The sequence below is a fragment of the Corvus moneduloides genome, chromosome 4, assembly GCF_009650955.1.
Source record: "Corvus moneduloides isolate bCorMon1 chromosome 4, bCorMon1.pri, whole genome shotgun sequence".
NCBI classification, from domain to species: domain Eukaryota; kingdom Metazoa; phylum Chordata; class Aves; order Passeriformes; family Corvidae; genus Corvus; species Corvus moneduloides.
Genome location: NC_045479.1, coordinates 72,444,832 through 72,465,063, shown reverse-complemented (window position 1 = coordinate 72,465,063; position 20,232 = coordinate 72,444,832). Strand labels below are relative to the sequence as shown.

At 48.6% G+C, this 20,232-nt stretch overlaps 1 protein-coding gene across 5 annotated transcripts in view; it reads left to right on the top strand.

Annotated features, from left to right (window-relative positions):
- PLXNA4 (plexin A4) overlaps positions 1-20,232 on the top strand; it is a 424,624-nt gene that overhangs the window by 25,853 nt on the left and 378,539 nt on the right. For all 5 annotated transcript variants that reach the window (XM_032105547.1, XM_032105545.1, XM_032105546.1 and 2 more), the window contains exon 2: positions 1,107-2,370. In XM_032105547.1, the coding sequence (XP_031961438.1) occupies positions 1,192-2,370 (1,179 nt within the window). In that variant the 5' untranslated portion in view covers positions 1,107-1,191. The remainder of the gene's footprint in view (positions 1-1,106; positions 2,371-20,232) is intronic.

Below are 20,232 nucleotides of genomic sequence, written 5' to 3'. Positions count from 1 at the left end.
CAGACGCCACCAAAAAAGTGAAGGAAAAGGGAGCAGTTCGATGTGTTGAGTAGGAAGAGGTGTTTCCATGGGGCTTGGTGATGTGCCCACCAAATGTTTGAACCCCATACTGCTCCCATCACCATGGTTAAAACCTGGGAGATTTTAAGAGACTGAATGGTGCAAGGAAATCCTCTCCCCTCTCTTTGGAAGGTACCAGGCTGGCCCTTGGGTCATTAGTTTTCCTACTTCATGGTGCTTTAGGCTTTATCACTGCTGGTAGATAAGCAACCCCTTTCTCCTCAGCCACCTGAGATTTCCAGGAGAGCTGGATCTCTTTTAGATGATGCTCCCTTGGCTGTGGAGTGGGTGGAGAGTGTGAAGTGGGTGGAGAGTGGTCTGTGGTGAGAGCCCAGGCGACGGAGGACAACTAGTGCTCCGTTTGCTCCCAGCCCTTTGCAGATGTGGCTGTGACAGCTGGCACACCACAGCCCCTGGATCTGTACTCCAGACTGGGCCAGGGTGAGGCAGCTTTGATCTGGAAGCCACAGAGATCCTGCTCAAACTGGAGCAAGGTTTCCCTGAAAGGATGTTAATGTCACACCAGAGCTGGCTCCTTCCCGGCAAACTTCAAGGGCTGCAGGAGAGCTCAGCATCCATCTGGCCCCATCCCTGTAGGCAGATCCCTGACCTTCTCCAGGCTTCAGTGCCTCATCCAGAAGAGCAGGATAATAATCCTTCTCCAGTTCTGGCGTCTCAGATAGCAAATACACAGCTGGGCTGACGCTGGCAGTGCAAACAGCAATGCTGGGTGATGTTTTTACCGTTACCCTTCTGCACTTCCAGTCAATATTTGCGCTCCACCGTGGGGCACGTGTGTGTGTGTGTGTAATGGAGAGGGAAAGGGTGCAGATTTATTACTCTGCTGTGTGATTTCTGCTTTTTCTCCCAGCATCTTTTCAGTCAGGAGGGCTCCCTTTGTGCTGGTTTTAAGTAGAGAGCTCAGAGTGCAGAAAGGGAGGATTAGCAATTAAATACGCTCTGATGATGGCATGGTTGTGAAGGAGGGAGGAGGAAGGAATACTCCATAGTCATGTACTTTTGTTTCCTTTTTTCTTTGCTTGTAGGACAGAATCTGCCAGGGGATTGGTGTTTTGAAGAGTTTTACAGCTTCTAATCCTCATTGCCTTGGGAATACAAACCTCTCTAATCATGTCTCTGGCCATGTGGAAATGGACTTGCCTGGTTTCTCACCTCCTGCTGTCCACCACAGTGTCACCTCTTGGCAGACAGCAGCCACCCCATCCAAAGAGGCCCTTCATCACCTTCACGGGAGAACAAGCAGAGGGAAACTTCAACCACTTGGTGGTGGACGAAAGAACTGGGCACATTTACTTGGGTGCTGTCAACAGGATCTACAAACTCTCCAGTGACCTGAAGGTCCTGGTGACCCATGAGACTGGTCCTGATGATGATAATCCCAAGTGTTATCCTCCCAGGATAGTCCAAACCTGCAATGAACCCTTGACGCCCACCAACAACATAAACAAAATGCTCCTCATAGACTACAAGGAGAATCGGTTGATAGCCTGTGGGAGTCTGTACCAGGGCATCTGCAAGCTGCTGAGGCTGGATGACCTCTTCAAGCTCGGAGAGCCCTTCCACAAGAAGGAGCATTACCTCTCTGGGGTGAACGAGAGTGGCTCTGTTTTTGGAGTCATTGTTTCTTACAGCAACACGGATGACAAGCTGTTCATCGCCACGGCCGTGGATGGCAAACCGGAGTATTTCCCCACCATTTCCAGCAGAAAGCTCACCAAGAACTCCGAGGCCGATGGGATGTTTGCGTATGTCTTTCACGATGAGTTTGTGGCCTCTATGATCAAGATCCCCTCAGACACCTTTACCATCATCCCTGACTTCGATATCTACTACATCTATGGCTTCAGCAGTGGGAACTTTGTCTACTTCCTGACTTTGCAGCCTGAGATGATCTCCCCACCCGGCTCCACCACAAAGGAGCAGGTTTATACCTCCAAGCTGGTCCGGCTTTGTAAGGAGGACACGGCCTTTAACTCCTACGTGGAGGTGCCCATTGGCTGTGAGAAGAACGGAGTGGAATATCGATTGCTCCAGGCAGCCTACTTGTCCAAGGCTGGAGCCATCCTGGCCAGGTCTCTGGATGTTGGCCCTGAGGATGATATCCTCTTCACAGTTTTCTCCAAGGGGCAGAAAAGGAAGATGAAGTCCTTGGATGAGTCTGCTCTTTGCATCTTTGTCCTGAAAAACATCAACGACCGCATCAAGGACAGGCTTCAGTCCTGCTACAGGGGAGAGGGGACGTTAGATCTGGCCTGGCTCAAGGTCAAGGACATTCCCTGTAGCAGTGCGGTAAGTGAAGCCCCTGAGCACCCAACCGTGCTCTCCTCACGTATTAACAGGCCTTGTCTTCAGATAACCAACCTTCTCAACCCTTAAAGCAGAGACCAAGGAGCTGAGACGGTCTTGTCCCAGTCCTGGCTCTGCCTCCAGCCCACCACACCACCCAATTTGACCAGTTCATGCCCCAGTTTGCTCATGGACAAGCTGATGAAGGTAGCAGCAGACATGCTGTGTTTACTGATGAGCAGAACCAGGGGGCCTTGGAATATTTAGGAGGATATGCTTGTTATACTTACTTCATGGTGCAAATCACAGCGGTGAAATCACTTAGACCCAAGTGCACTGTCAGCTCAAACCTAAACCAAAAGAGGGCCTAAAGATGTCAGTGGCTTGTGCCACTGTTTGTTTCTGCCTGCGCTGGTGTAATTTTGTTTCTGTGGGCTGGAGCTGGGGCAGGATTTATTCAGGGAACTTTGTGAAGCCAGGGTTTCATTTCTCGCAGAGCTGAGAAGCACTGGTCATTAACCATCAAAGCCCCTCGCCTTCCGGTCTCCAGCCAGCTCTGCACTGAGAAATTAAGGCCTGGCTGCAGATCAAGGATTAAACACTGCAAGATTTAAGGGCAGGATTGGGGAAGAGGCTGGTCTGTCTGACCTACAAATGGTCTGAAGAAATTGCTTCGGTTTATTCTGAGTGTCATTGCAGGAATGTGCACGGGGCTGGCTTTGATAGCAGGCACAGACATGGGCATTACAGCCGGGACCGCACCCGGGGCTGCAGGAGCTGCTTCCCCAGGCTTTGATTCCCATCCTTAATTAGCTCTTTCAAGTGAGAGGCGAGTTCAAGTGTGAGCAAAGGGAATAGGGAGAAACGTCAGAGTGCTTTCTTGCCCCGTAATCTCCAGGCAGGCAGTGCTTGGGATGTGGGATTGCTCCTTTGTGCGCAAGCCTTGCTTTCTGGGAGATTCCTGCTGCTGCTCCCTGGCAGGACAAGGACAGACCAAGAGGAATGTGGATGGGAATTTCATTGCAAGGACACTGATCCTGCCTTACTCTGCCCTAATTCCCTTTTACACCCCTCAGTGTCCTTGCTTGACCTTGCCCTGCTCTCATTCTCCCACACCGAAGGGACAAGTCCTTGATTTTAGTTGAGATCTCTTCTGCTAGACCCACAAAGCTCCCTGTGGAGCATTGCACAGGGAGAAAGGCTGTGCCCAAATCTGGCTTTGATTTTTTTGTTTAGCTGCAAGGCCTGTGCACATTCAAAGAGCTGCCTTTAGATTTAAGCTGGGAGCTTCCCACTGGAGTTTCTTTCCTGGGCTCTTAAGCCTCTCCATGCATTTGCATATTTGCTCTGCTTGTGCTCCATACTAACGTTTGCAGTGCTGGACCTCTCCAATTAGGAGGTTTGAAACCGCTCAGTCCTGCCTTCCATGGCTTTAGACAGGAGCAAAAAAAGCCAACAGCTTTCTTGTGTCCCATGGGGTGAGTCTCAAACTGAGAAAACTGATGTCAGATGGAATTTGTAGGGACAGGACTGCAGAGGCTGGAGAGAGGACGCGGTGGGGGAAAGTATTAGAGCATATTTTTGAGTGTACTTCTTCACTGTGAATCAGAGACGCTGCAAAAGAACCTGGAGATGCTTGAATTAAAAGCAGGAAGTCTGAAGAGTGTAACTAAGTAGGCTGTACTCTCCTTAAATGAGCCTACTTAGAGCTGCTGGCAAGCCCTGCCTGAGATCAGCTGTGCTGCCCGAGGGAAGAGGTATTAGTGACTTGGCTGCTGAAAGGGGTTGCAGAGTCCAGCCACTAAGCTTGGAAAATATTTGATGGTTGCTGAAGTATTTCGGAGCCTGGATGTGTGTCTGTGAGAGCCTGGTCTCCTCTGCTGCTGTCCTGCTTGCCAGCCAAGCCCCAGCACTGCTGCTCTGCCGCTCAGCACATGTGTTCCAGGCAGCTCTAAAACCGATTACAAAGCCGTCAGTGAGCCTTTCCCTGGGTTTGTGTGGATGTCAAACGTTTCTCTGCTGGTGCAAACAGAGGCTTAACCTGCCTACGGTCCAGGCTGGAACTGAACTTCAGCTTTGCTGCCCAGATGAAATCCTGTATGAGAACAGGGACAGATGATGTGCTGGGCGCTGAGCATTTCAAAGTGACAGAGGAGAGATTTGGATTAGGTGTTAGGAAGAAATTCTTTACACAGGGGGTAGTGAGGCATTGGAACAAGCTGCCCAGGGAAGCTGTGGCTGCCCCCACATCCCTGGAAGTGTCCAAGGCCAGGGTGGATGGGGCTTGGAGCACCCTGGAATAGTGGAAAGTGTCTCTGCCCATGGAAAGGGAGTTGGAACTGGATAATCTTTAAGATCCTTTTCAACCCAAGCCATTCTATGATTCTTTATGGTATTAATTGTAGGACTGGGGAGCTGAGTTCACTGCACTGTCCTGGTCTATTGGTGTGTGCTCAGGTCCAGCTTTTAGCAACAAATATTCTTTTAGTTTTTCTAATATTTCTACCAGGGCAATAAATGACTGAAAGGGGATCCGCATGACAGGATACTTCTGCTCCTGCCTTGGTGTAATCCTTGCCCAAGGCCGTTTCAGGGCAAGAGAAATCTCCTGGGGACCATTCCCAGCACAATTCTCCTAAGCTGCAATATGCACACAAATAATTGCAGGTGTGTGTGGGAGCAGTGCTCTGGTCCCCAGTAGCAGAGTCTGTAGCTCCTCTGGTCAGGCAGCTTGGTTATATCTGGAGCTGAGAGAGTTGAGGTCAGGAAGGACCTTGGCTGGACAAACTGTGTCTCATGGTCAATATTCAGCTGGAGGCATTGGGTCCCCAGATGTCCTGCAGGGTTGGATGTCCTGGAGACTTGTCCCAGCCTGGTTTGCAGAGGTCGAGGCAAAGACAAAAACAAAAGAACTTTGTGTGAGGAGCCTGTGATTCTCCCATGCCAAGTGCCTGTTGGAGATATCAGCAGTGTGATAGCAGAATTTCTAGAGTGGGAAAGGTGAAAGTCCAGAGATGAATGGAGAATCCTCAATGTTCATTCCTCTCCCATCCCTGTGTTACAGCTGTCCTATTAATCTTCAGCATAAATCAGAAAAAAATGATAGATTTTTATGTCTGGGCCCTTGATTTGCAAATTGGTGATGTTCACTCAGGTGATGAATGGTCTCAGGTAATACCTCTCTGCAAAAGCAGGATAATAGCTTATATTTAAGCAGTACACTTGACCCCAAATGCTTAGAAATTCATATAATCAGAGAAAAATGAGGCTGGGAAAAAAGGATTCTTATGAGGTCATCTGATTTGCCCTTCTGCCCTACTTATAACGCTTCTGACAGCTGTTTGTCTCACCTGTTCTTAACCTCTGGCTATGGAGGTTGCTCTCTCTCCCTAAAATCTGTCTGTGCTGTGAGGAAGCTTTCCCTCATGTCGAATCTAAATCTCCTCTCCGGATACTGAAGCCATTCCTACTTATACAGTCAGAGGGCACCTTCAAACCCTTTGGCTCCATGGTCATGCAGGGTGTTGGCAGAAGGCAGGGCTGTTCTGGAGGGGAAAAAACAGGCTTCTTAAAACAGAAAACCAGCTTCATGTAGGCTGAAGAAGGCTGTAGTTTCAATGTCCTTCATAAACTTTGTAATTGAGCAGCCTGATCTAGTTGAAGTTGTCCCTGCCCGTGACAGGAACTAGAGGAACTTAAAAGGTCCCTTCCAACCATTTGGTGGTTCTATGATACCATTAGGAAATGCTGGATTTCTTAAAAAAAAAAAAAAGGAAAAAAAGGCAGTTTGAGAGGAGGGTGGAGAGGTAAATGTGCTGTTTCTGCACAGGAATTGATCATTGGGGGCTTTGTTGATTGTCATTACAATGAAATAAGATTAATGGGTGCATTTTGAAGCCTGGTACGAATTCCACCCCTGGGATGCTCAGCAGAGGAGGCAGGGGAGCCTTCCCCTCTCTCTTGGGGAGCAGGCAGGCGAAGTGCTGTGAGACAAAAAGCATGGATGAAGAAGGGGAAGGTATTGGAGACTCACTCCAAAGCAGCCTGAGGGTGTCAGGGCTGTGGGGAGATGGAGAGGAGCGGGGATCCTGCTGGAACTTTGGCTGGCAATGAAGTCCCAAACCTGGGGTGCTGCTGGCATGTGACCCCAGCTGTCAGCTCAGCAGCTGCTTGCATCCCAGGGCTGCTCTCCTGGGAGATCCTGGCCTCCTCCTCAGCCTGATCTGCCTCCCAGCCCAGCAGCCTCCAGTCCCTGCCATGAAAAGCTGTCACCTCCATCGCTGCAGCTTCTGCTGGACACACAGCACCGATATCTGTCCAAGATAATCAAAGTGTCAGTCCCCAACTCTCGCCTGGCTTCTGCCTTTTGCTGGTATTTTCTTTTCCTTTTGGCAGGAAATAGGATTTGACTGTTTAAATTGCTGTATTCAGTCTCTTCCTGTTTTTCATGGCAGCGCTGTCACTTGGGGGAGAACAGAAATATTTTCAAAGCTGACTGGCCAACAAAAGGCCTTGTGTGAAGAGCTGGGCAATATTTTCCCAACACTTTGCTACCAGAAGTGGATGTTTGGGTCCCAAGCCATTGTCTGACAAGTGACTTGGCTGTAAAGGCTTCCTGTGCTTCTGGTGGCTGTTGGTAACTCCCCAAAACCTCTTTGCTGATGCTGCTGGTGAAATCTCTGAGAGCCCTGCGCCATCTCCATGCATTTGTTCCTCAAGTGGGCTCTGCTCTCCTGCTCTCTCCTCCTTTCCCTGCATCCCCCTGCCCATCCCTGGCGCCCACCAAGCAAGAACTGCTGTTGTCACGGAGATTTAGCTGGATTCAGGAGGAGGCTGTGGATTAGTCCTTCCATGGAAAGCTGTTGGGCATGTTTGGAGGCCAGCTGGATGCCCAGAGATTTTCCTTTGGCAGCATAAGGATGAACACTGCCTGGTCCTTGGGGCTGATCCATGGGCTCCCTCCTGCTCCATTCCACCAGGTCAGGAAGGGCCATTTTTAACTCAGGTGGTGAAAGACTTCATGTATGGTACGGGACAGTCAGCTTGACTCCTGGAAAGGCCACCAGTGGTGATGGAATGGCCGAGGTTTTTCATCCTGTTTCATGATTTTCCTCTTCCTTCCAGGGCTTCTGTTTGTAATCACTGGTGTTAACAGGCATGGCCAAGATTTTTCAGCCTATTTCATATTCCTCTTCCTTCCAGGCTTGTGTCCATCATCCCTGGGGTTAGCAGGACACAGAGCACCTGTGAGACACCAGGATGGGGAGCAGCGGGAGGTTGTCTTATAGGAGGGTTGGCTAAGGCACAGAACCCCACAACGCATAGCCTGGGGACTCCTGGATCTTAGTGCTGTGCCTACCTGTTGCAGGAAAAGGGAATATCTTCCTTGCTCTTGCATTCCTCCCTGGCATGGTGGGCAGAAGAACAGGGTCATTCAGAAAGAAGGACCAGCTGGAAAGAAGGGGTGTTTTGAGGGAAAAAGTCACCTGACAAGCAAGAAAGTAGGAATTGTCATCCCTATCTGTCATTTATCCCATTTTCCGTTAAAAGACTGGGGAAAAGGGAGTGTTAGCTTTTGCTTAGTCCTTGAGAAGAGGAATGTGTGGAAGGAGGTCCCTGCAATCCTGGTGCTTTGGCATTTTGCACACCCAGCCCCTGCCCATTTCTCCTGGCTGGACTGGCAGGTACGTGAGTCTGACCCTTTCCCAGGGGAATGGATCAATCACAGGGATGAGTTATCAGTTTCATTTTACCTCATACTCTTTTTATTTGCCAGTTGGGCTATCCTAAGTAAATCCCTGTGTGTGTCAGTACCACTGGTGCTTGCACAACAGGAGTTTTTGCTCATCCCAGTTGCCACCCACAAGTTTTGTGTACACGTCTTTATTCCAAATCCCACGGGCTGGTGTTTCTGATCCAAAGGGTTTATGGACAGTTGAGGTCAGTTCTTGGTCAATTTTTAACAGCGCTTTCTTCTTCTTCCTCTGAAAACGCAAATAACTGCAGGAAACCCCCGCAAAAACAGCGAAGTTCAGATTTTGGAAGGCCAGTACCCTCAGCAATGCTGTAATGCCTCTCTGGGAATGCTTGCTGGAGACTGGGAGCCGGAGAAAACAGGCTTCCTGCTGCCAGATCTGTGTTTGTGCACTTGGTCCCATCAGTTTGTGTTGGATGGAATGTGTGGCGTGTGTGCAGAGCATGTTGTGAGGGACCCACTGAGCCCAGCAGCTGTGATAAGAGGTGACAAGTGCCCTCCTGCTGACACTGGGGGCTGGAAAGGGTGGAGGCTGAGCTGGGGAGGAAGAGGGACGCAGGGTATAATGCTGGCTTAGGGTTTCTGCAGCTGAGCTCTGTGATTTGCAAATCTCCCACTGCATGTTCCACTTCCAGCACGTGAAGCACCTTCCACCTCCTGAGCATCACCTCCCCTGCAAAGCTGGCTCTGCTCCGGGGTGAAAAACAGTTCCACAGAGAGAAATTCCATGCTATCTCCCCATGTGAGGCAGCTCTCTCCAGGGACACAGCTGGTATTTCTCATGGCTGTGGTCAGTGGTGGAAGTGGCCAGAGATGTCCGGGGCTGTGCTCCTCAGGCTAATGGAGAACAATTGAGTTCATTTCTCCAGTGCTCCCAGCAGGGTCCTGGTCCCTCTGAACTGGGATTGGGAAATTCTCCCCACTGCTTCCCCTGTGAGTCAGCTCAGGCAGCTCATGGGTTCATCTTCTCTTTTCCCTGGGTGATGGTTCTCTCTCCCAGGTGCCACCTCTCTGTTTTCAGCCAGCAGGGATAAGGACAGGTCCCTGCCTCTGCAAAGTGCTCTGCGCTCCAGGCAGGGAAAAAAGTGGCTTTGGATGCTCTGAGGGAAAGCAAAACAAAAACTCTTAATCCCCTACATCAACAGAAGCTTGCACTTAAGAGCTGTAAACCAGGGCCTAATTGCATGGAGAGGATGATTGCATTTGAGGTATTAACTAGGTTTCTCGATATTAAACACCTGTCCTTGAAAGGATACTGCCTGATCAGTGGATGCAGAAAGAATTCTGGCAGAAATTAATTACATTCTCATAACACCCCCACCCTGAAACCTCTCCTTCTCAAATCCTCATTGTCCTGGGGGGGAAAAACCCCCAAACATGCATTGGAAACAATCTTCTCAAAATCATTTATTTCCTTTCCAAGCATGAAACAGAATGAAACCCTCTGCCTTTGAGTGGCTGGGTGCCAAACCCTCTCACAGAGCTGTTCTCTCACGTCTGGGTGACCCTGCTCACACAAAATGTTCATTGAGGGCAGAGCAGGACCCACGGCTGCAGAGCCGCTGCTGTGTCTGAGATATTCCAGGCACAGCTCCCTCCCTCCACCCCATCCATCCCATCTCTGCACCAGCTGGCTCTGCCTGAGCAGCTCAGCATCACCCCCAGGTCCTGCTGGTCCCCCGTGTGCAGGTGAGCAAAGTGCCAGACTCTCCATCCTTGCCCGCGCCGTCTCCCCGTGCTTCTCACCACATGGACAATTAGATTTATTTCTGGGAACTGCTCTTTGCTGCTTCCCTGCCAGCAACCCAGGCTGTTTTCTTCTGTGGTCGAGCCCTGTGGTCGCCTGTGGCTCAACTTTGCATTTTTGGAGGGCTCCACATGATCTCCTCACATTCTCTTCCACGCCAGGAGATCGCAAACCTGACCTTGCGTTGCCTCACCAGGAGGTCCACTGGCAGGCCAAGGGGAATGCTTGTGCAAGAGGGGGTTTTTTTTTAATTAAAAAAAAAAAGCAGAAAGCAAACCCCAGATGTCCTGGAAGAGCCAGAAGCAAAGTGACTCCTGCTCCCTTGGTGAGGCTGATGCTATTTAAAGCCTCTGGAGCAGGGGAGGTTGTACAATGCCTGCTCTGTTGAGGAGGGGGTTGAGGGGGTGCTGGATCCAGCTTTGCTCTCTGGGATAAATCCTGCACAGACTCTTCCTCCCTCGCCTGATGCCAGTGGAGCTGTCGGGGTGAAGCACAGTGCAGGGTCTGTCTTAGAACTTGGAGGCTCAGTGAAGATATTCAGCCTCTGGGAGCGATCTGATGTGTGAGTCTATTTATTTATATTCCAGGAAACACATAACATAAGACTGATTTATTTTGCCCTCCCAGAAATTTCTCTATTTATCCAAATTGCGTGGATGGGTCCCCATTGTACCCGGTAGGATAACACAGATATTGGAAGACTGGATAGTGTGGAGATGGAAATGAGAAAAGCTGTTTTACTCAGAGAGATGCCTGAATCACATCTGACCATATTTCTGCCCCAGACTCTCCCCAGCCTGGCACCTGCATGACTTTACTGTTGTAGGATATAGTTTTTGCTCTAAGTTCGTTTGAGAGGCATTTTAGTAGGACTGGGACAATCTTTGGGTAACATGGCAACAATTTTGGGACAAAATTCTGTGTTTGCAGAGCCAGCACAGACCTGGTTGGGTAGATATACCCAAGTTCAGGGTGGAGCTGGAAGTGTTCAAGGCCAGTTTGGATAAGGCTTTGAACAACCTGATCCAGTGAAAATTGTCCCTGCCCATGGCAGGGGATGAATCTGAGTGGTCTTTAAGGTCCCTTCCAACCCAAACTATTCTTTGATTCTATATTTAAAGAAGTACTCGACACTAGGAAAGGCAAGACCCCCAGATAGGAATAGAACTAAATGGTGAAGACAGAGTTTCCTCTGTTTCCTCCATGCAGGACCAGGAGCTGGTGTAGGTGATGGAACATGTGGGTGACATTAGATCAGCAGGAACAACATTGCATTTCCCCGTTTCAATGTCATTACCCCGCCATTGTCAGTGATCCAAAATATAATAGGATTTGTACAGCTGATTTATCCTGTAAACAAGCAGTATTAGCCAGGCATGTATTTAGACAAGGAGAGAGAGTGGGAAAGGCAGAGTGAGGGAACGTGCAGCAGGCAATAATAAAAATTCACTCCTCCTAATGAGGGAATGACCCAGCACTCCTGGGTTGGGGCTGTTGGTCGGGATCCCATGCCAGGAAACACAGGGCTGTGATTGTGATGGTGTCCCTGCTCCCAGGGCTGGCTGCAGCCTCCCAGTTGCACAGTCCTGCTTTCAGATTTGGGAGGAGTTGGAGCTTCAGTGAATTTACACTGCCTGCTACAAACACTCTGAATTCCTCAAGCAGTGAGATCTGCACAGATAAGCAGCAGCAAGCGGGAGATTTTCCCTTTCAGGGCTCGAGTGCGTTAGTTTGTTGCTTAAACTGATAACCAGTCTTCTTTAAATTCATCTTCTGTGAGATGATGGGACCAGACACATCTCGATTCTCCCTGATACAGATGCCAGCCCTGGATCTCTACTCCCTGTTATTTGTTGAACAAGCCAAGCTCTCACCATTTCCCGGTGCTGAAGAGCAGCAGCACATACATCTCACTCATTACAGCACTTAAATCACCTTTGCAGCACCGTGGTGAGGCTCAATTAATGCTCTTAAGAGGCTCTGGGCTCTCGGGGTGAAGGTGTTGCCTGCATGCAAAGCAGCTTTGTTGTTTCATTTCTGCAGCGCTGTTGGCACGGGTGGCACTTTGCAGCCCAAATGATGATTTTTCCTGTGGAACAAAATAATAATTATAGCAACTGTGCTGCAGTGAATTGCTGGCGGTGCCATCAGAGGGAGGAAGCCAGACTTTATCTGACCAGGTGCTGGTGTGCACTCAGTAGGAATGAGAAGGCTGATCAGGAAAATGTGACATCCTTTAGGGTAAATGTAGCACCTTCTCTCAAAGGTGTCTTTCTGCTTACACAAAAAACCCTTTTCACCTAAGATTTCCCCTCTCTGGGACTCTTTCTCCCCGTCTCAGCTACAGTAGCACCAGAGAATATCAGTGCTGCTGTGTTTCAGGTGTGCAACAGAGCTTTGCTGCTGGAATAAGTTCTTACAGAAGAGCTCTAGCAGCTTATTTGATCAATACTTCCCTTTTGAAAAATCCCTAAATGCTTATTTACCCAACAATCCATGGCAGTTTCAAAGGCACAATCTCCACACTCAATAATCTTTTTTTTGGGCTGTGAAAAATTTTAAGTGATGTTTTCAAAGCACTGATCTGAGAGCCACAGAGATGCTATTCCTCTGTTTCTCCTTCAGTGCCTCATCCATATGATCCTCTGAGCCAGCAAGGGGAAGTTTATGGGACTACAGGAATGCTCAGCTTCCTTTTACACCTTTTACAGCCCCACTTGCTGCTCTTCAGGTCACATCCATCCTGGTTTGTTGGGGTGAACCTCAGTGACCACACAGCTTTGGGGCGTGCTTTTCACCCTGCCTGCACGGCTTGGGGTGCTGACGCTGAGATTTGGAATCACGATGCTGGAAGTTTTCTGAAGGGGTGGAAATGCCATATGCAAAAGGGAGATTTGGCTGACACAGTGATGATGGTTGGGATTTGGAATGGGAAGAGCTCCATGAGTGGAATGTTTGTATTCACACACAGAATCACCAGGTTGGAAGAGACCTCTGAGATCATTGAGTCCAACCCATGCCCTAACATCACCTCAACTAAACCATGGCCCCGAGTGCCACATCCAATCTACTTTTAAACACTTCCAGGGATGGTGATTCCACCACCTCCCCGGGCAGACAATTCCAGTGGTTCACCACTCTTTCCATGTTATTTCAGGCTGCACTGCTGCTGGAGGTACTGTCCCTCTTCCCTGCCTATATCAGGCTCTTGGGGTCTAACCAAGGCACTGGAAATACCACTTAAATCACAATATCACTTTCCTTCGTGAGGACATGACCAATTTCCCTCTGATCACAGCATCATAGAATGGTTTGTTTGGAAAGGACCTTAAAGCTCATCCAGTTCCACCCCTCTGCCATGGACAGGGACACCTCCCACTAGACCAGGTTGCTCAGAGCCCCATGATAGCTCAATTCTGCTTCCAGAGCAGTCCCCCAGCAAAAGTGGGAACCAGAGTTGGAGAACAAAAAAAAAAAGTAAAATTGAAAACTCTTTGTAATTTCATCACCGTGGCTGTGACAGGGTCAGCAGATGCTGAAAGTTGGGCTCTGCATCTCCAGTGTCTGAAGCAAAAAGTAAGGAAAGTAAACTTAGTGCCAGAATTGCTTAAATTTTGTAATATCAGGGTCTAAAAAATTTGTAGGGGTTCACTGATGGATTTAGCTTGTGCAGACCTTTGTGCGCTGTAGTCACTCAGGAACACAGGACTTAGAGGATGCAAAATTTATAGCACGATTCCTTTTATCCCCAATTTCTGATAATCACCCAGCTCTGCTGAGCAAGACCCTGCAGACTGAAAGAACCTGTTGCTCTCTGTAAGAAAGGCAGTCTCCTCTTCAGGAAATTGCAGATTTTATGACGTGGAGGAACCTGGTGCAGACTGTTGGGAAGCCTTACACTCACAGCAGAGCAGGAGCATAAATGCAGGCATAAAAAGTCTGTACTCCATTAAGATTCTGCAGCACTCTTGAAACTTGACACCAGCCCTTGAACTGATGCTTAAACTACAGACCTAAAAACCAAATACCTGTACCACTTCTAGTCAATTTGAGTAACTTTTCCCTCTTGTTCTTTCATTCCTGAATTGCATCTGAATGAAAACCTCTCAGCATAGTGGGTGCAATTTCCCTGTAATTGGTAAAGTTACTGTAACTGCACTGTCATTTGTATATGGTGACATGTAATTGCACAGTAACCACTGCTGTGGGTGCATGAGCGAAGAGCAGCGTGCAATTATAATGTATTTCCAAATGCTGGCTCTTTATGCAGCTTCTGTTATATCACAGAGCACCCTGGGGAAATGGGACTGGGTATTTTTGGATGTCCTTAGACTGCAGACCGACCGCCAAAGAGGGCGTGGGTTGGTGGTCTGTGCTATCTTTGGTAGCTGCCCGTCTCTTTGCCCACAAAATTTGGAACTACAGATGACAAAGATCTACAGCTGGGGAAACCTGCAGCCTTTCCCTGACCCACTCTCAGGAATGCATGGGATGGGGAGGGCAGTGATGGGCATCAAATTCCGGGAATGATGTGGCAGGAGGGGAAAGCCAGAGGGGCCGTGCCATCCTGCCCTGGGATTTCACAGCTCGACACAGCAGCAGGATAAAACGTGATGGTTCTGCTGAAGCTCTGTGGGGAGAAGGGCAGGTGAACCAAAATCCGCTGATTTCACAGGAGGCAGCGTGGCCAGAAGCAGATACTTCAGGAGGTCAGAGGGAGAGTCAACCCAGCTTCAGGAATGCCAAGTACCAATGCTGTGGGCAAAGTAGCATCCAGCCAGGAGCTGACCCTGCGCTGAAACTGTGCTCAAACCACCAAGAGAACATGCACAGGCAAACAGGAGAAGCCCAAACCTTGGTACCATCCTTGTTGCTGTTGGAATTTAAAGTCCCGTGGTTTGCAGGGAGATGGTTTCCATTATTTGCAGCTCCACTCTGTGGGGATTTATGGTTCACCCCTGCACCAGGCGATTTAGACCCTGAATTTCTTAGCTTGTGTCTCTTCAGACACCGTGAAGTTCCTACTGAGAGGTTTTTCTCTGTCTTCCATCTCTCTAGATTTTTAAACATCCCATTGAGTGGACATGCGCCCACCTTCACCCTCAGTCAGGAAGGAAGGAGATCTTGCAGTCAGGTGATGGAAAAGACCTTGGATATCTCCTTGCAAAGACTCACACGCCTGTAACTGTTGATTTCTTATTGCTGTTGGCTCCCTGGCCCTGCTGGCAGCACAGACATCCATTAGTCTGTGTTCCCTCCATCCTCTGCATCAGCCAAGCCTGAGATAACAGGAGAGAGGAGCCAAGTACCTGCCACCATATGAAGACAGGGCTGTTAGGTATTAGCTGTAAATCAAAGGCAAGGCTTGGCCACTGGGACAGCCTTTATCCCTTGTGAGTCTGTGGAATTGCTCTGGAGCCTGCTGAGATATCTGGGAAAAAAGGCTCCGGTGCTTTGATTGGGGAGGAAGATTCTGCCGGAGTGAAAGCAAGGAGGAATGAGGGGTGGCTAATCCTTTATTGAGGCCTTTCCCCAAATGTGGATTAGACTGTGTTTAATTATCAGGGGTTGTTTCAGAGGCAAATAGTGGAAGCAGATGTTTAAGAGACAATTGGTGTATTATGAGCACTGTTTGCCCATGCCCCCTGATACTTGGTGCTTCTGCCACTCGTGCAATGCCAACGTGCTCCCTCCTGCTGGGGAACGAGATGAGGACAGTGAAGGAGGTGGTGTAATCAAATCTCGAACCCTTCTGCTGAATTTGGGGGTTTTGAGGGCTCAGCAAATCCCTCCGGGACTGAGCCAGCACCAGTCTTGTAAACCCATCCTCTCCAGGAGGGCTTGGATGTGTTAATTATTTATTTGATAGGCTTAATCCTGGAGGAAGAAAACCCCTGCCATTCGTTTGCACATCCTTCCCATTTCACTGGTGACAGTGACACCTGGACATAGCTGCAGATGAAGCCCTGGCTGGTAACAGGGAGAGGTGGCAGGAGCAGAACACAACCAGCTGGTCCCACCTGAACATCAGCCCAAGGTGGAGAGGCAGCTGCTGAGACTGGGGAGGGCATTTACACCCTGGGAGCTGCCACTTAGTCTCAGATGAAGATATTTTGGTTATGCAGAGCACCTTATAAACCTGTGTTTCTCAGTTTCCCTGGGGCAGGGTGGTGGTGAGAAACATTCCCTCGTTTGCAAGTGGGAGTTGGGTGTGAGATGAGGAAGTGATGGATTCCAGTCCAGCATTCCAACTCCAGGCCCCCATTTCCTTCCACGTTACCTGCTGGCTGTGCAGCGGCTTCTTGGGTTGGATTTTAACTGCTTGGGATGTGAGAATTGCTGATATTATTCCCACATCTTTAGACCTTCCCTTTGCCTCTCCCTGCTATCCCAGCTGCTGTGGCAGCAGCGTTAGAAGTGAATTCATGCCCTCACCTCCTCCTTCATTCTGGAAAGTCGTTAACATGAAATTGCTAAGCAGAGAAGCTCCAGAGAGTTTAACGTGGCTACTTTATATTGCTGCTAGGAGTGTCTGGAATTGAAAATAAACCTGTGCTTGCAACTCCTGACCCTTTCATCATAAATCCAAACTTCCTTACGTGTCTCTCTTTGCTGCAGAAGATGACTGTATTTCTGTCTCTACAAAGGCCTGTGTGCAGCTGAGAGCCACAGCTGTGCAGGAGCCGGGTGGTGTTTATTTGTAGGGTTTTGCTTGCTGGCGTTTTTTTGGCAGATGATCCCCAGAGGAAATAACCCAAATATGTTAAATGAAAATAGTTTTTGTGTGGCGTGTGGCTTGCTGGCCTTGCTCCTGCTCCTGGGGGAGGGTTGTCCACATGGCAAACCCGAACTCTGTGATTGCTTCTCTGGCACCCAACCAGCAGCACGTGAGTGGACTCAGAATGCCAGAATAGTTTGGGTTGAAAGTGACCTAAAGACAGTAAAATTCCAACCCCTTGCCATGGGCAGGGACACCTTCCACTATCCCAGGTTGCCCTCTCCAGCCTGGCCTTGGACACTTCCAGGGATGGGGCAGCCAGAGCTTCTCTGGGCACCCTGTGCCAGGGCCTCTCCACCCTCATTATAAACAATTTCTTCATTAAATCTAGTGTGACTCTAGCTTCTTTGAAAAAAATTGACCCCATATTTCTGTGTAAATCCTTCTTACAGGGACGTGTCCCTCTGGAAATAATGTCAGGAGTAAAATAAAGATGAAATAAATAGTTTAGAAATAAAATAAATAAAAATTAAATTTAATGTTGTGTCTGTGTGGGTTTATCAGCCCCATTAAGGATAGGTCTGAGTTCAGCTGGAGCCCAATCAGATGGAGGAGGAACTACCTGGTGGCAATTAGATTAATTAAGCCTCCATAGGTTGGAGATGGGCTGCAAATCAGCCACAGGTGTTTGTGCTTACTGCTGTGATTTTTGGGGCTATATCCTCCCAGGCCCCTGCCTGGGATGGGAGGTTCTGGATCATGCAGGAAGGTTGTTAGCTGAGTTCATGGAGTCTTTCTGGGCTCAAGTGCTTTAGCTGGAGTGGTTGGTTTTGGCTGTGCTCCCCCAAGGAGGATACCTCTAGCTGTGCCAGCTCTGCTGGATTCATCTCATTTCACTGCTTGTCAGACTAATTTCCTCTTGTTTGGGATGAAGCTTTGTACCCTGCACCTCAGGTAAGATGTTTGCTGGCACTATTAAGCTTTTCATCCTCTTGGTGGTGAAGAAAGCTCTCTTGTTTTCCTTGAAAACTTCTCTTCTTTTCCCTTTTTTCTGCTGTTTGGGAGTTTCCTGCTTTCAGCCTGTGGTGATTCTTTGCACTCAGGCCATTAGTGAGCACTTAGGCAGTTTGATTGCACCCTTGAAACACAAATTGTGCTAATCTGAGATTTTAAGAGCTTCTAGTCAAACTGGGCCTGGCTTGAAGATTTGGTTTCTTCTCAAATCCTATATCCATAGGACAAGTCAGGTTGGAAGGCCATCAGGGGGCTGTAGAATTGGGCTGAGGGGATGATCTAGAGTCCTTTTGTGGGCACCTGGCTTTGTTGGAGGGTCCATTTCCAGTTTGTTTGGGTGGCTCCTTCTCTGGCATGCCTCCTTTCCCCTGCTGATTATGGATTTCCGTGTCCTAGAGCTGGGTTGCAGATTTATCTTGGACTTTCTGCTGGTGTTTTGGACTAGCCAGCATCGTGGAGGCTGCTGATCTGCTCCCTAATTGCTCTTTGAGCCGGTGTTTTAGCTCTGCTAAAAAGGGCAGTCCACAAACATTAATGACTCCTGCAGGCCAGAGCTCAGGCTAGCTGATCCCTCCTAATGGCTCTTTGAATTCCTCCTAGGTTTTATGTATTTATAAACACATTTAGGACACATTATTCTTCCATTCAGCAAAACCATCTGTAATTATTGCCTGTAATTGCTGGGTGAGGATAAAATGAATCAACTATCAGGCTTTTACTGCTCGTGAACTCAAGCAGGGAGCACCACTTTTTTTAGCTGTGTTTCCAGGAAGATGCGAGTTCAGACAAAGAAAATTGTCGTGGTCCCTTATTACTGATATATCAGAACTAGGCAACCTTCCTGTACAGTTAATTATTGCTTTTCTAGGCCTTAGTCCAGCAAAGCATGTCAAGTGAATGCTTAACTTGAAATCTCCGAGTGGGGCCTGGAGAAGTTAATAAAGTCTGCTCTGGCAGTTGTGTGCTGGGATATTTGGAGCTTTATTTAACTTATTCCGTGGAGATCTGTGACCTGTGTTGGCTTCACCCACCTTGATGGTATCTGAAGGTAGAAGAGCTGCCTGTGCCATGTTCCTGCTGTGTTTCTGGAAATCCTTAAACCCCAAAGAAACACTCTTAGGGATAACTGGACACTCCATTCATTTGTGTAAAGGGATCCCAGGGGAGCATCTGTCTGGTGAAACTCTTGTTGAGTTTAAATGCAGTGGGTGCTGAGCTCAGGCAGCAGCATTAATGAATAGGGGTTTTTCTCTGGTTGTTGGGAAGTTCATGGATATCTCCAACAAAAGCTGGAAAGCCCCTTTAGTAGCTGTGGAAGTTTCCCTCCTTTCCAAAGAACTTCGGGGAGTTACAGTATCCCAGTAAAATGGAAAACCCCAGAATGGCTTGGGTTGGAAGGAACCTTAAAGAAAGATGGATGCTAATGTCCTTACAAGCAACTCGATTGGGGAGGGCTCTTTGGGAGGAATAGGTGTTAATGTCTTTGAGATGGGTCTTAATGTCTCTACCAACTGCAATCAACACAAGTTTTTGTAAGTTTGTTACAAAACCCAGAAAATTTAACTACGGTTTGAACTTCTTGACTTTAGGGTAATTTACAAATGGGTCTGGGCAAAGTCTATGGCAGAGCCCACACAGTCTGAACTTCTGGTGGATCTGCAGAACCCAGACAGCCTGAACTGCTGAGCTTTGGGGGAAAATGGCATGTTCAAGGGGGGATATGTGGTAGGCGGTTTGGGAAGGCTGGGAAGACCTTCCTGATACCTCAGCAATGGGGAAAGGAAGAGGGTGAGTTTAGGATTTAAAGGAGACTGCGTCCTCTGAAACCTTGAGAGAGAAACCCCATGGGGATATGCCCCAGTGGGCTCTCTCTCCCTTTACTCAAATGAAGTTTCAGGACTTCTTTGTCTTCTTTGACTGGCTTTTCAAGATGTGTTTTTTCCTCACATCATCCAGGGCCACCCCCTGCCATGGGCAGGGACACCTTTTACCATCCCAGGTTGCACCAAGCCCTGTCCAACGTGGCCTTGGGCACTTTCAGGGATCCAGAGGCAGCCACATCTTCTCTGGGCCACCTGTGCCAGGACCTCCCCACCCTCACAGCCAAAAATTTCTCCCCATTTAACCCTACCCTCTGGCAGTTTGAAGGAATTGTCTTGTCCTCCCATCCCTTCTCCCAAGTCCTGCTCCAGCTCTCTTGGAGCCCCCTTAAGGTACTGCAAAGGGCTTTAAGTTTATGGTGTTTAATTCTTACCACGGTCCCTACTGCAGGGTTTGGACTGGGCTGACCATTTCTCTCTCAGACAATGCTTGAACACTCCTTGGAGGATGGTAATTCCCAAGATGCAGCATGAACAGCCCTACTGAGTTCAGAATTAGGGGGAGGAGTGCTTATTTAGGTTTCACATATGTGATCCTTAGTATTGGATCACAGGGTCAGGTTGGGGTCTATTTTATTTGCCAGAGCAGATTTAGCTCCGTGGTTCTTACTCTGGATCAACAGGAATGGTGTGCATACTTTTTTTTTTTGACAGAACTAGGTATGTTTAAGACATTTTCAGCAGACTTTCGTTTGATTGGTGAGTCTTGACTGGTAAAACTGACTGGTAAAGCAGTAGGAAAAAGGCGTAA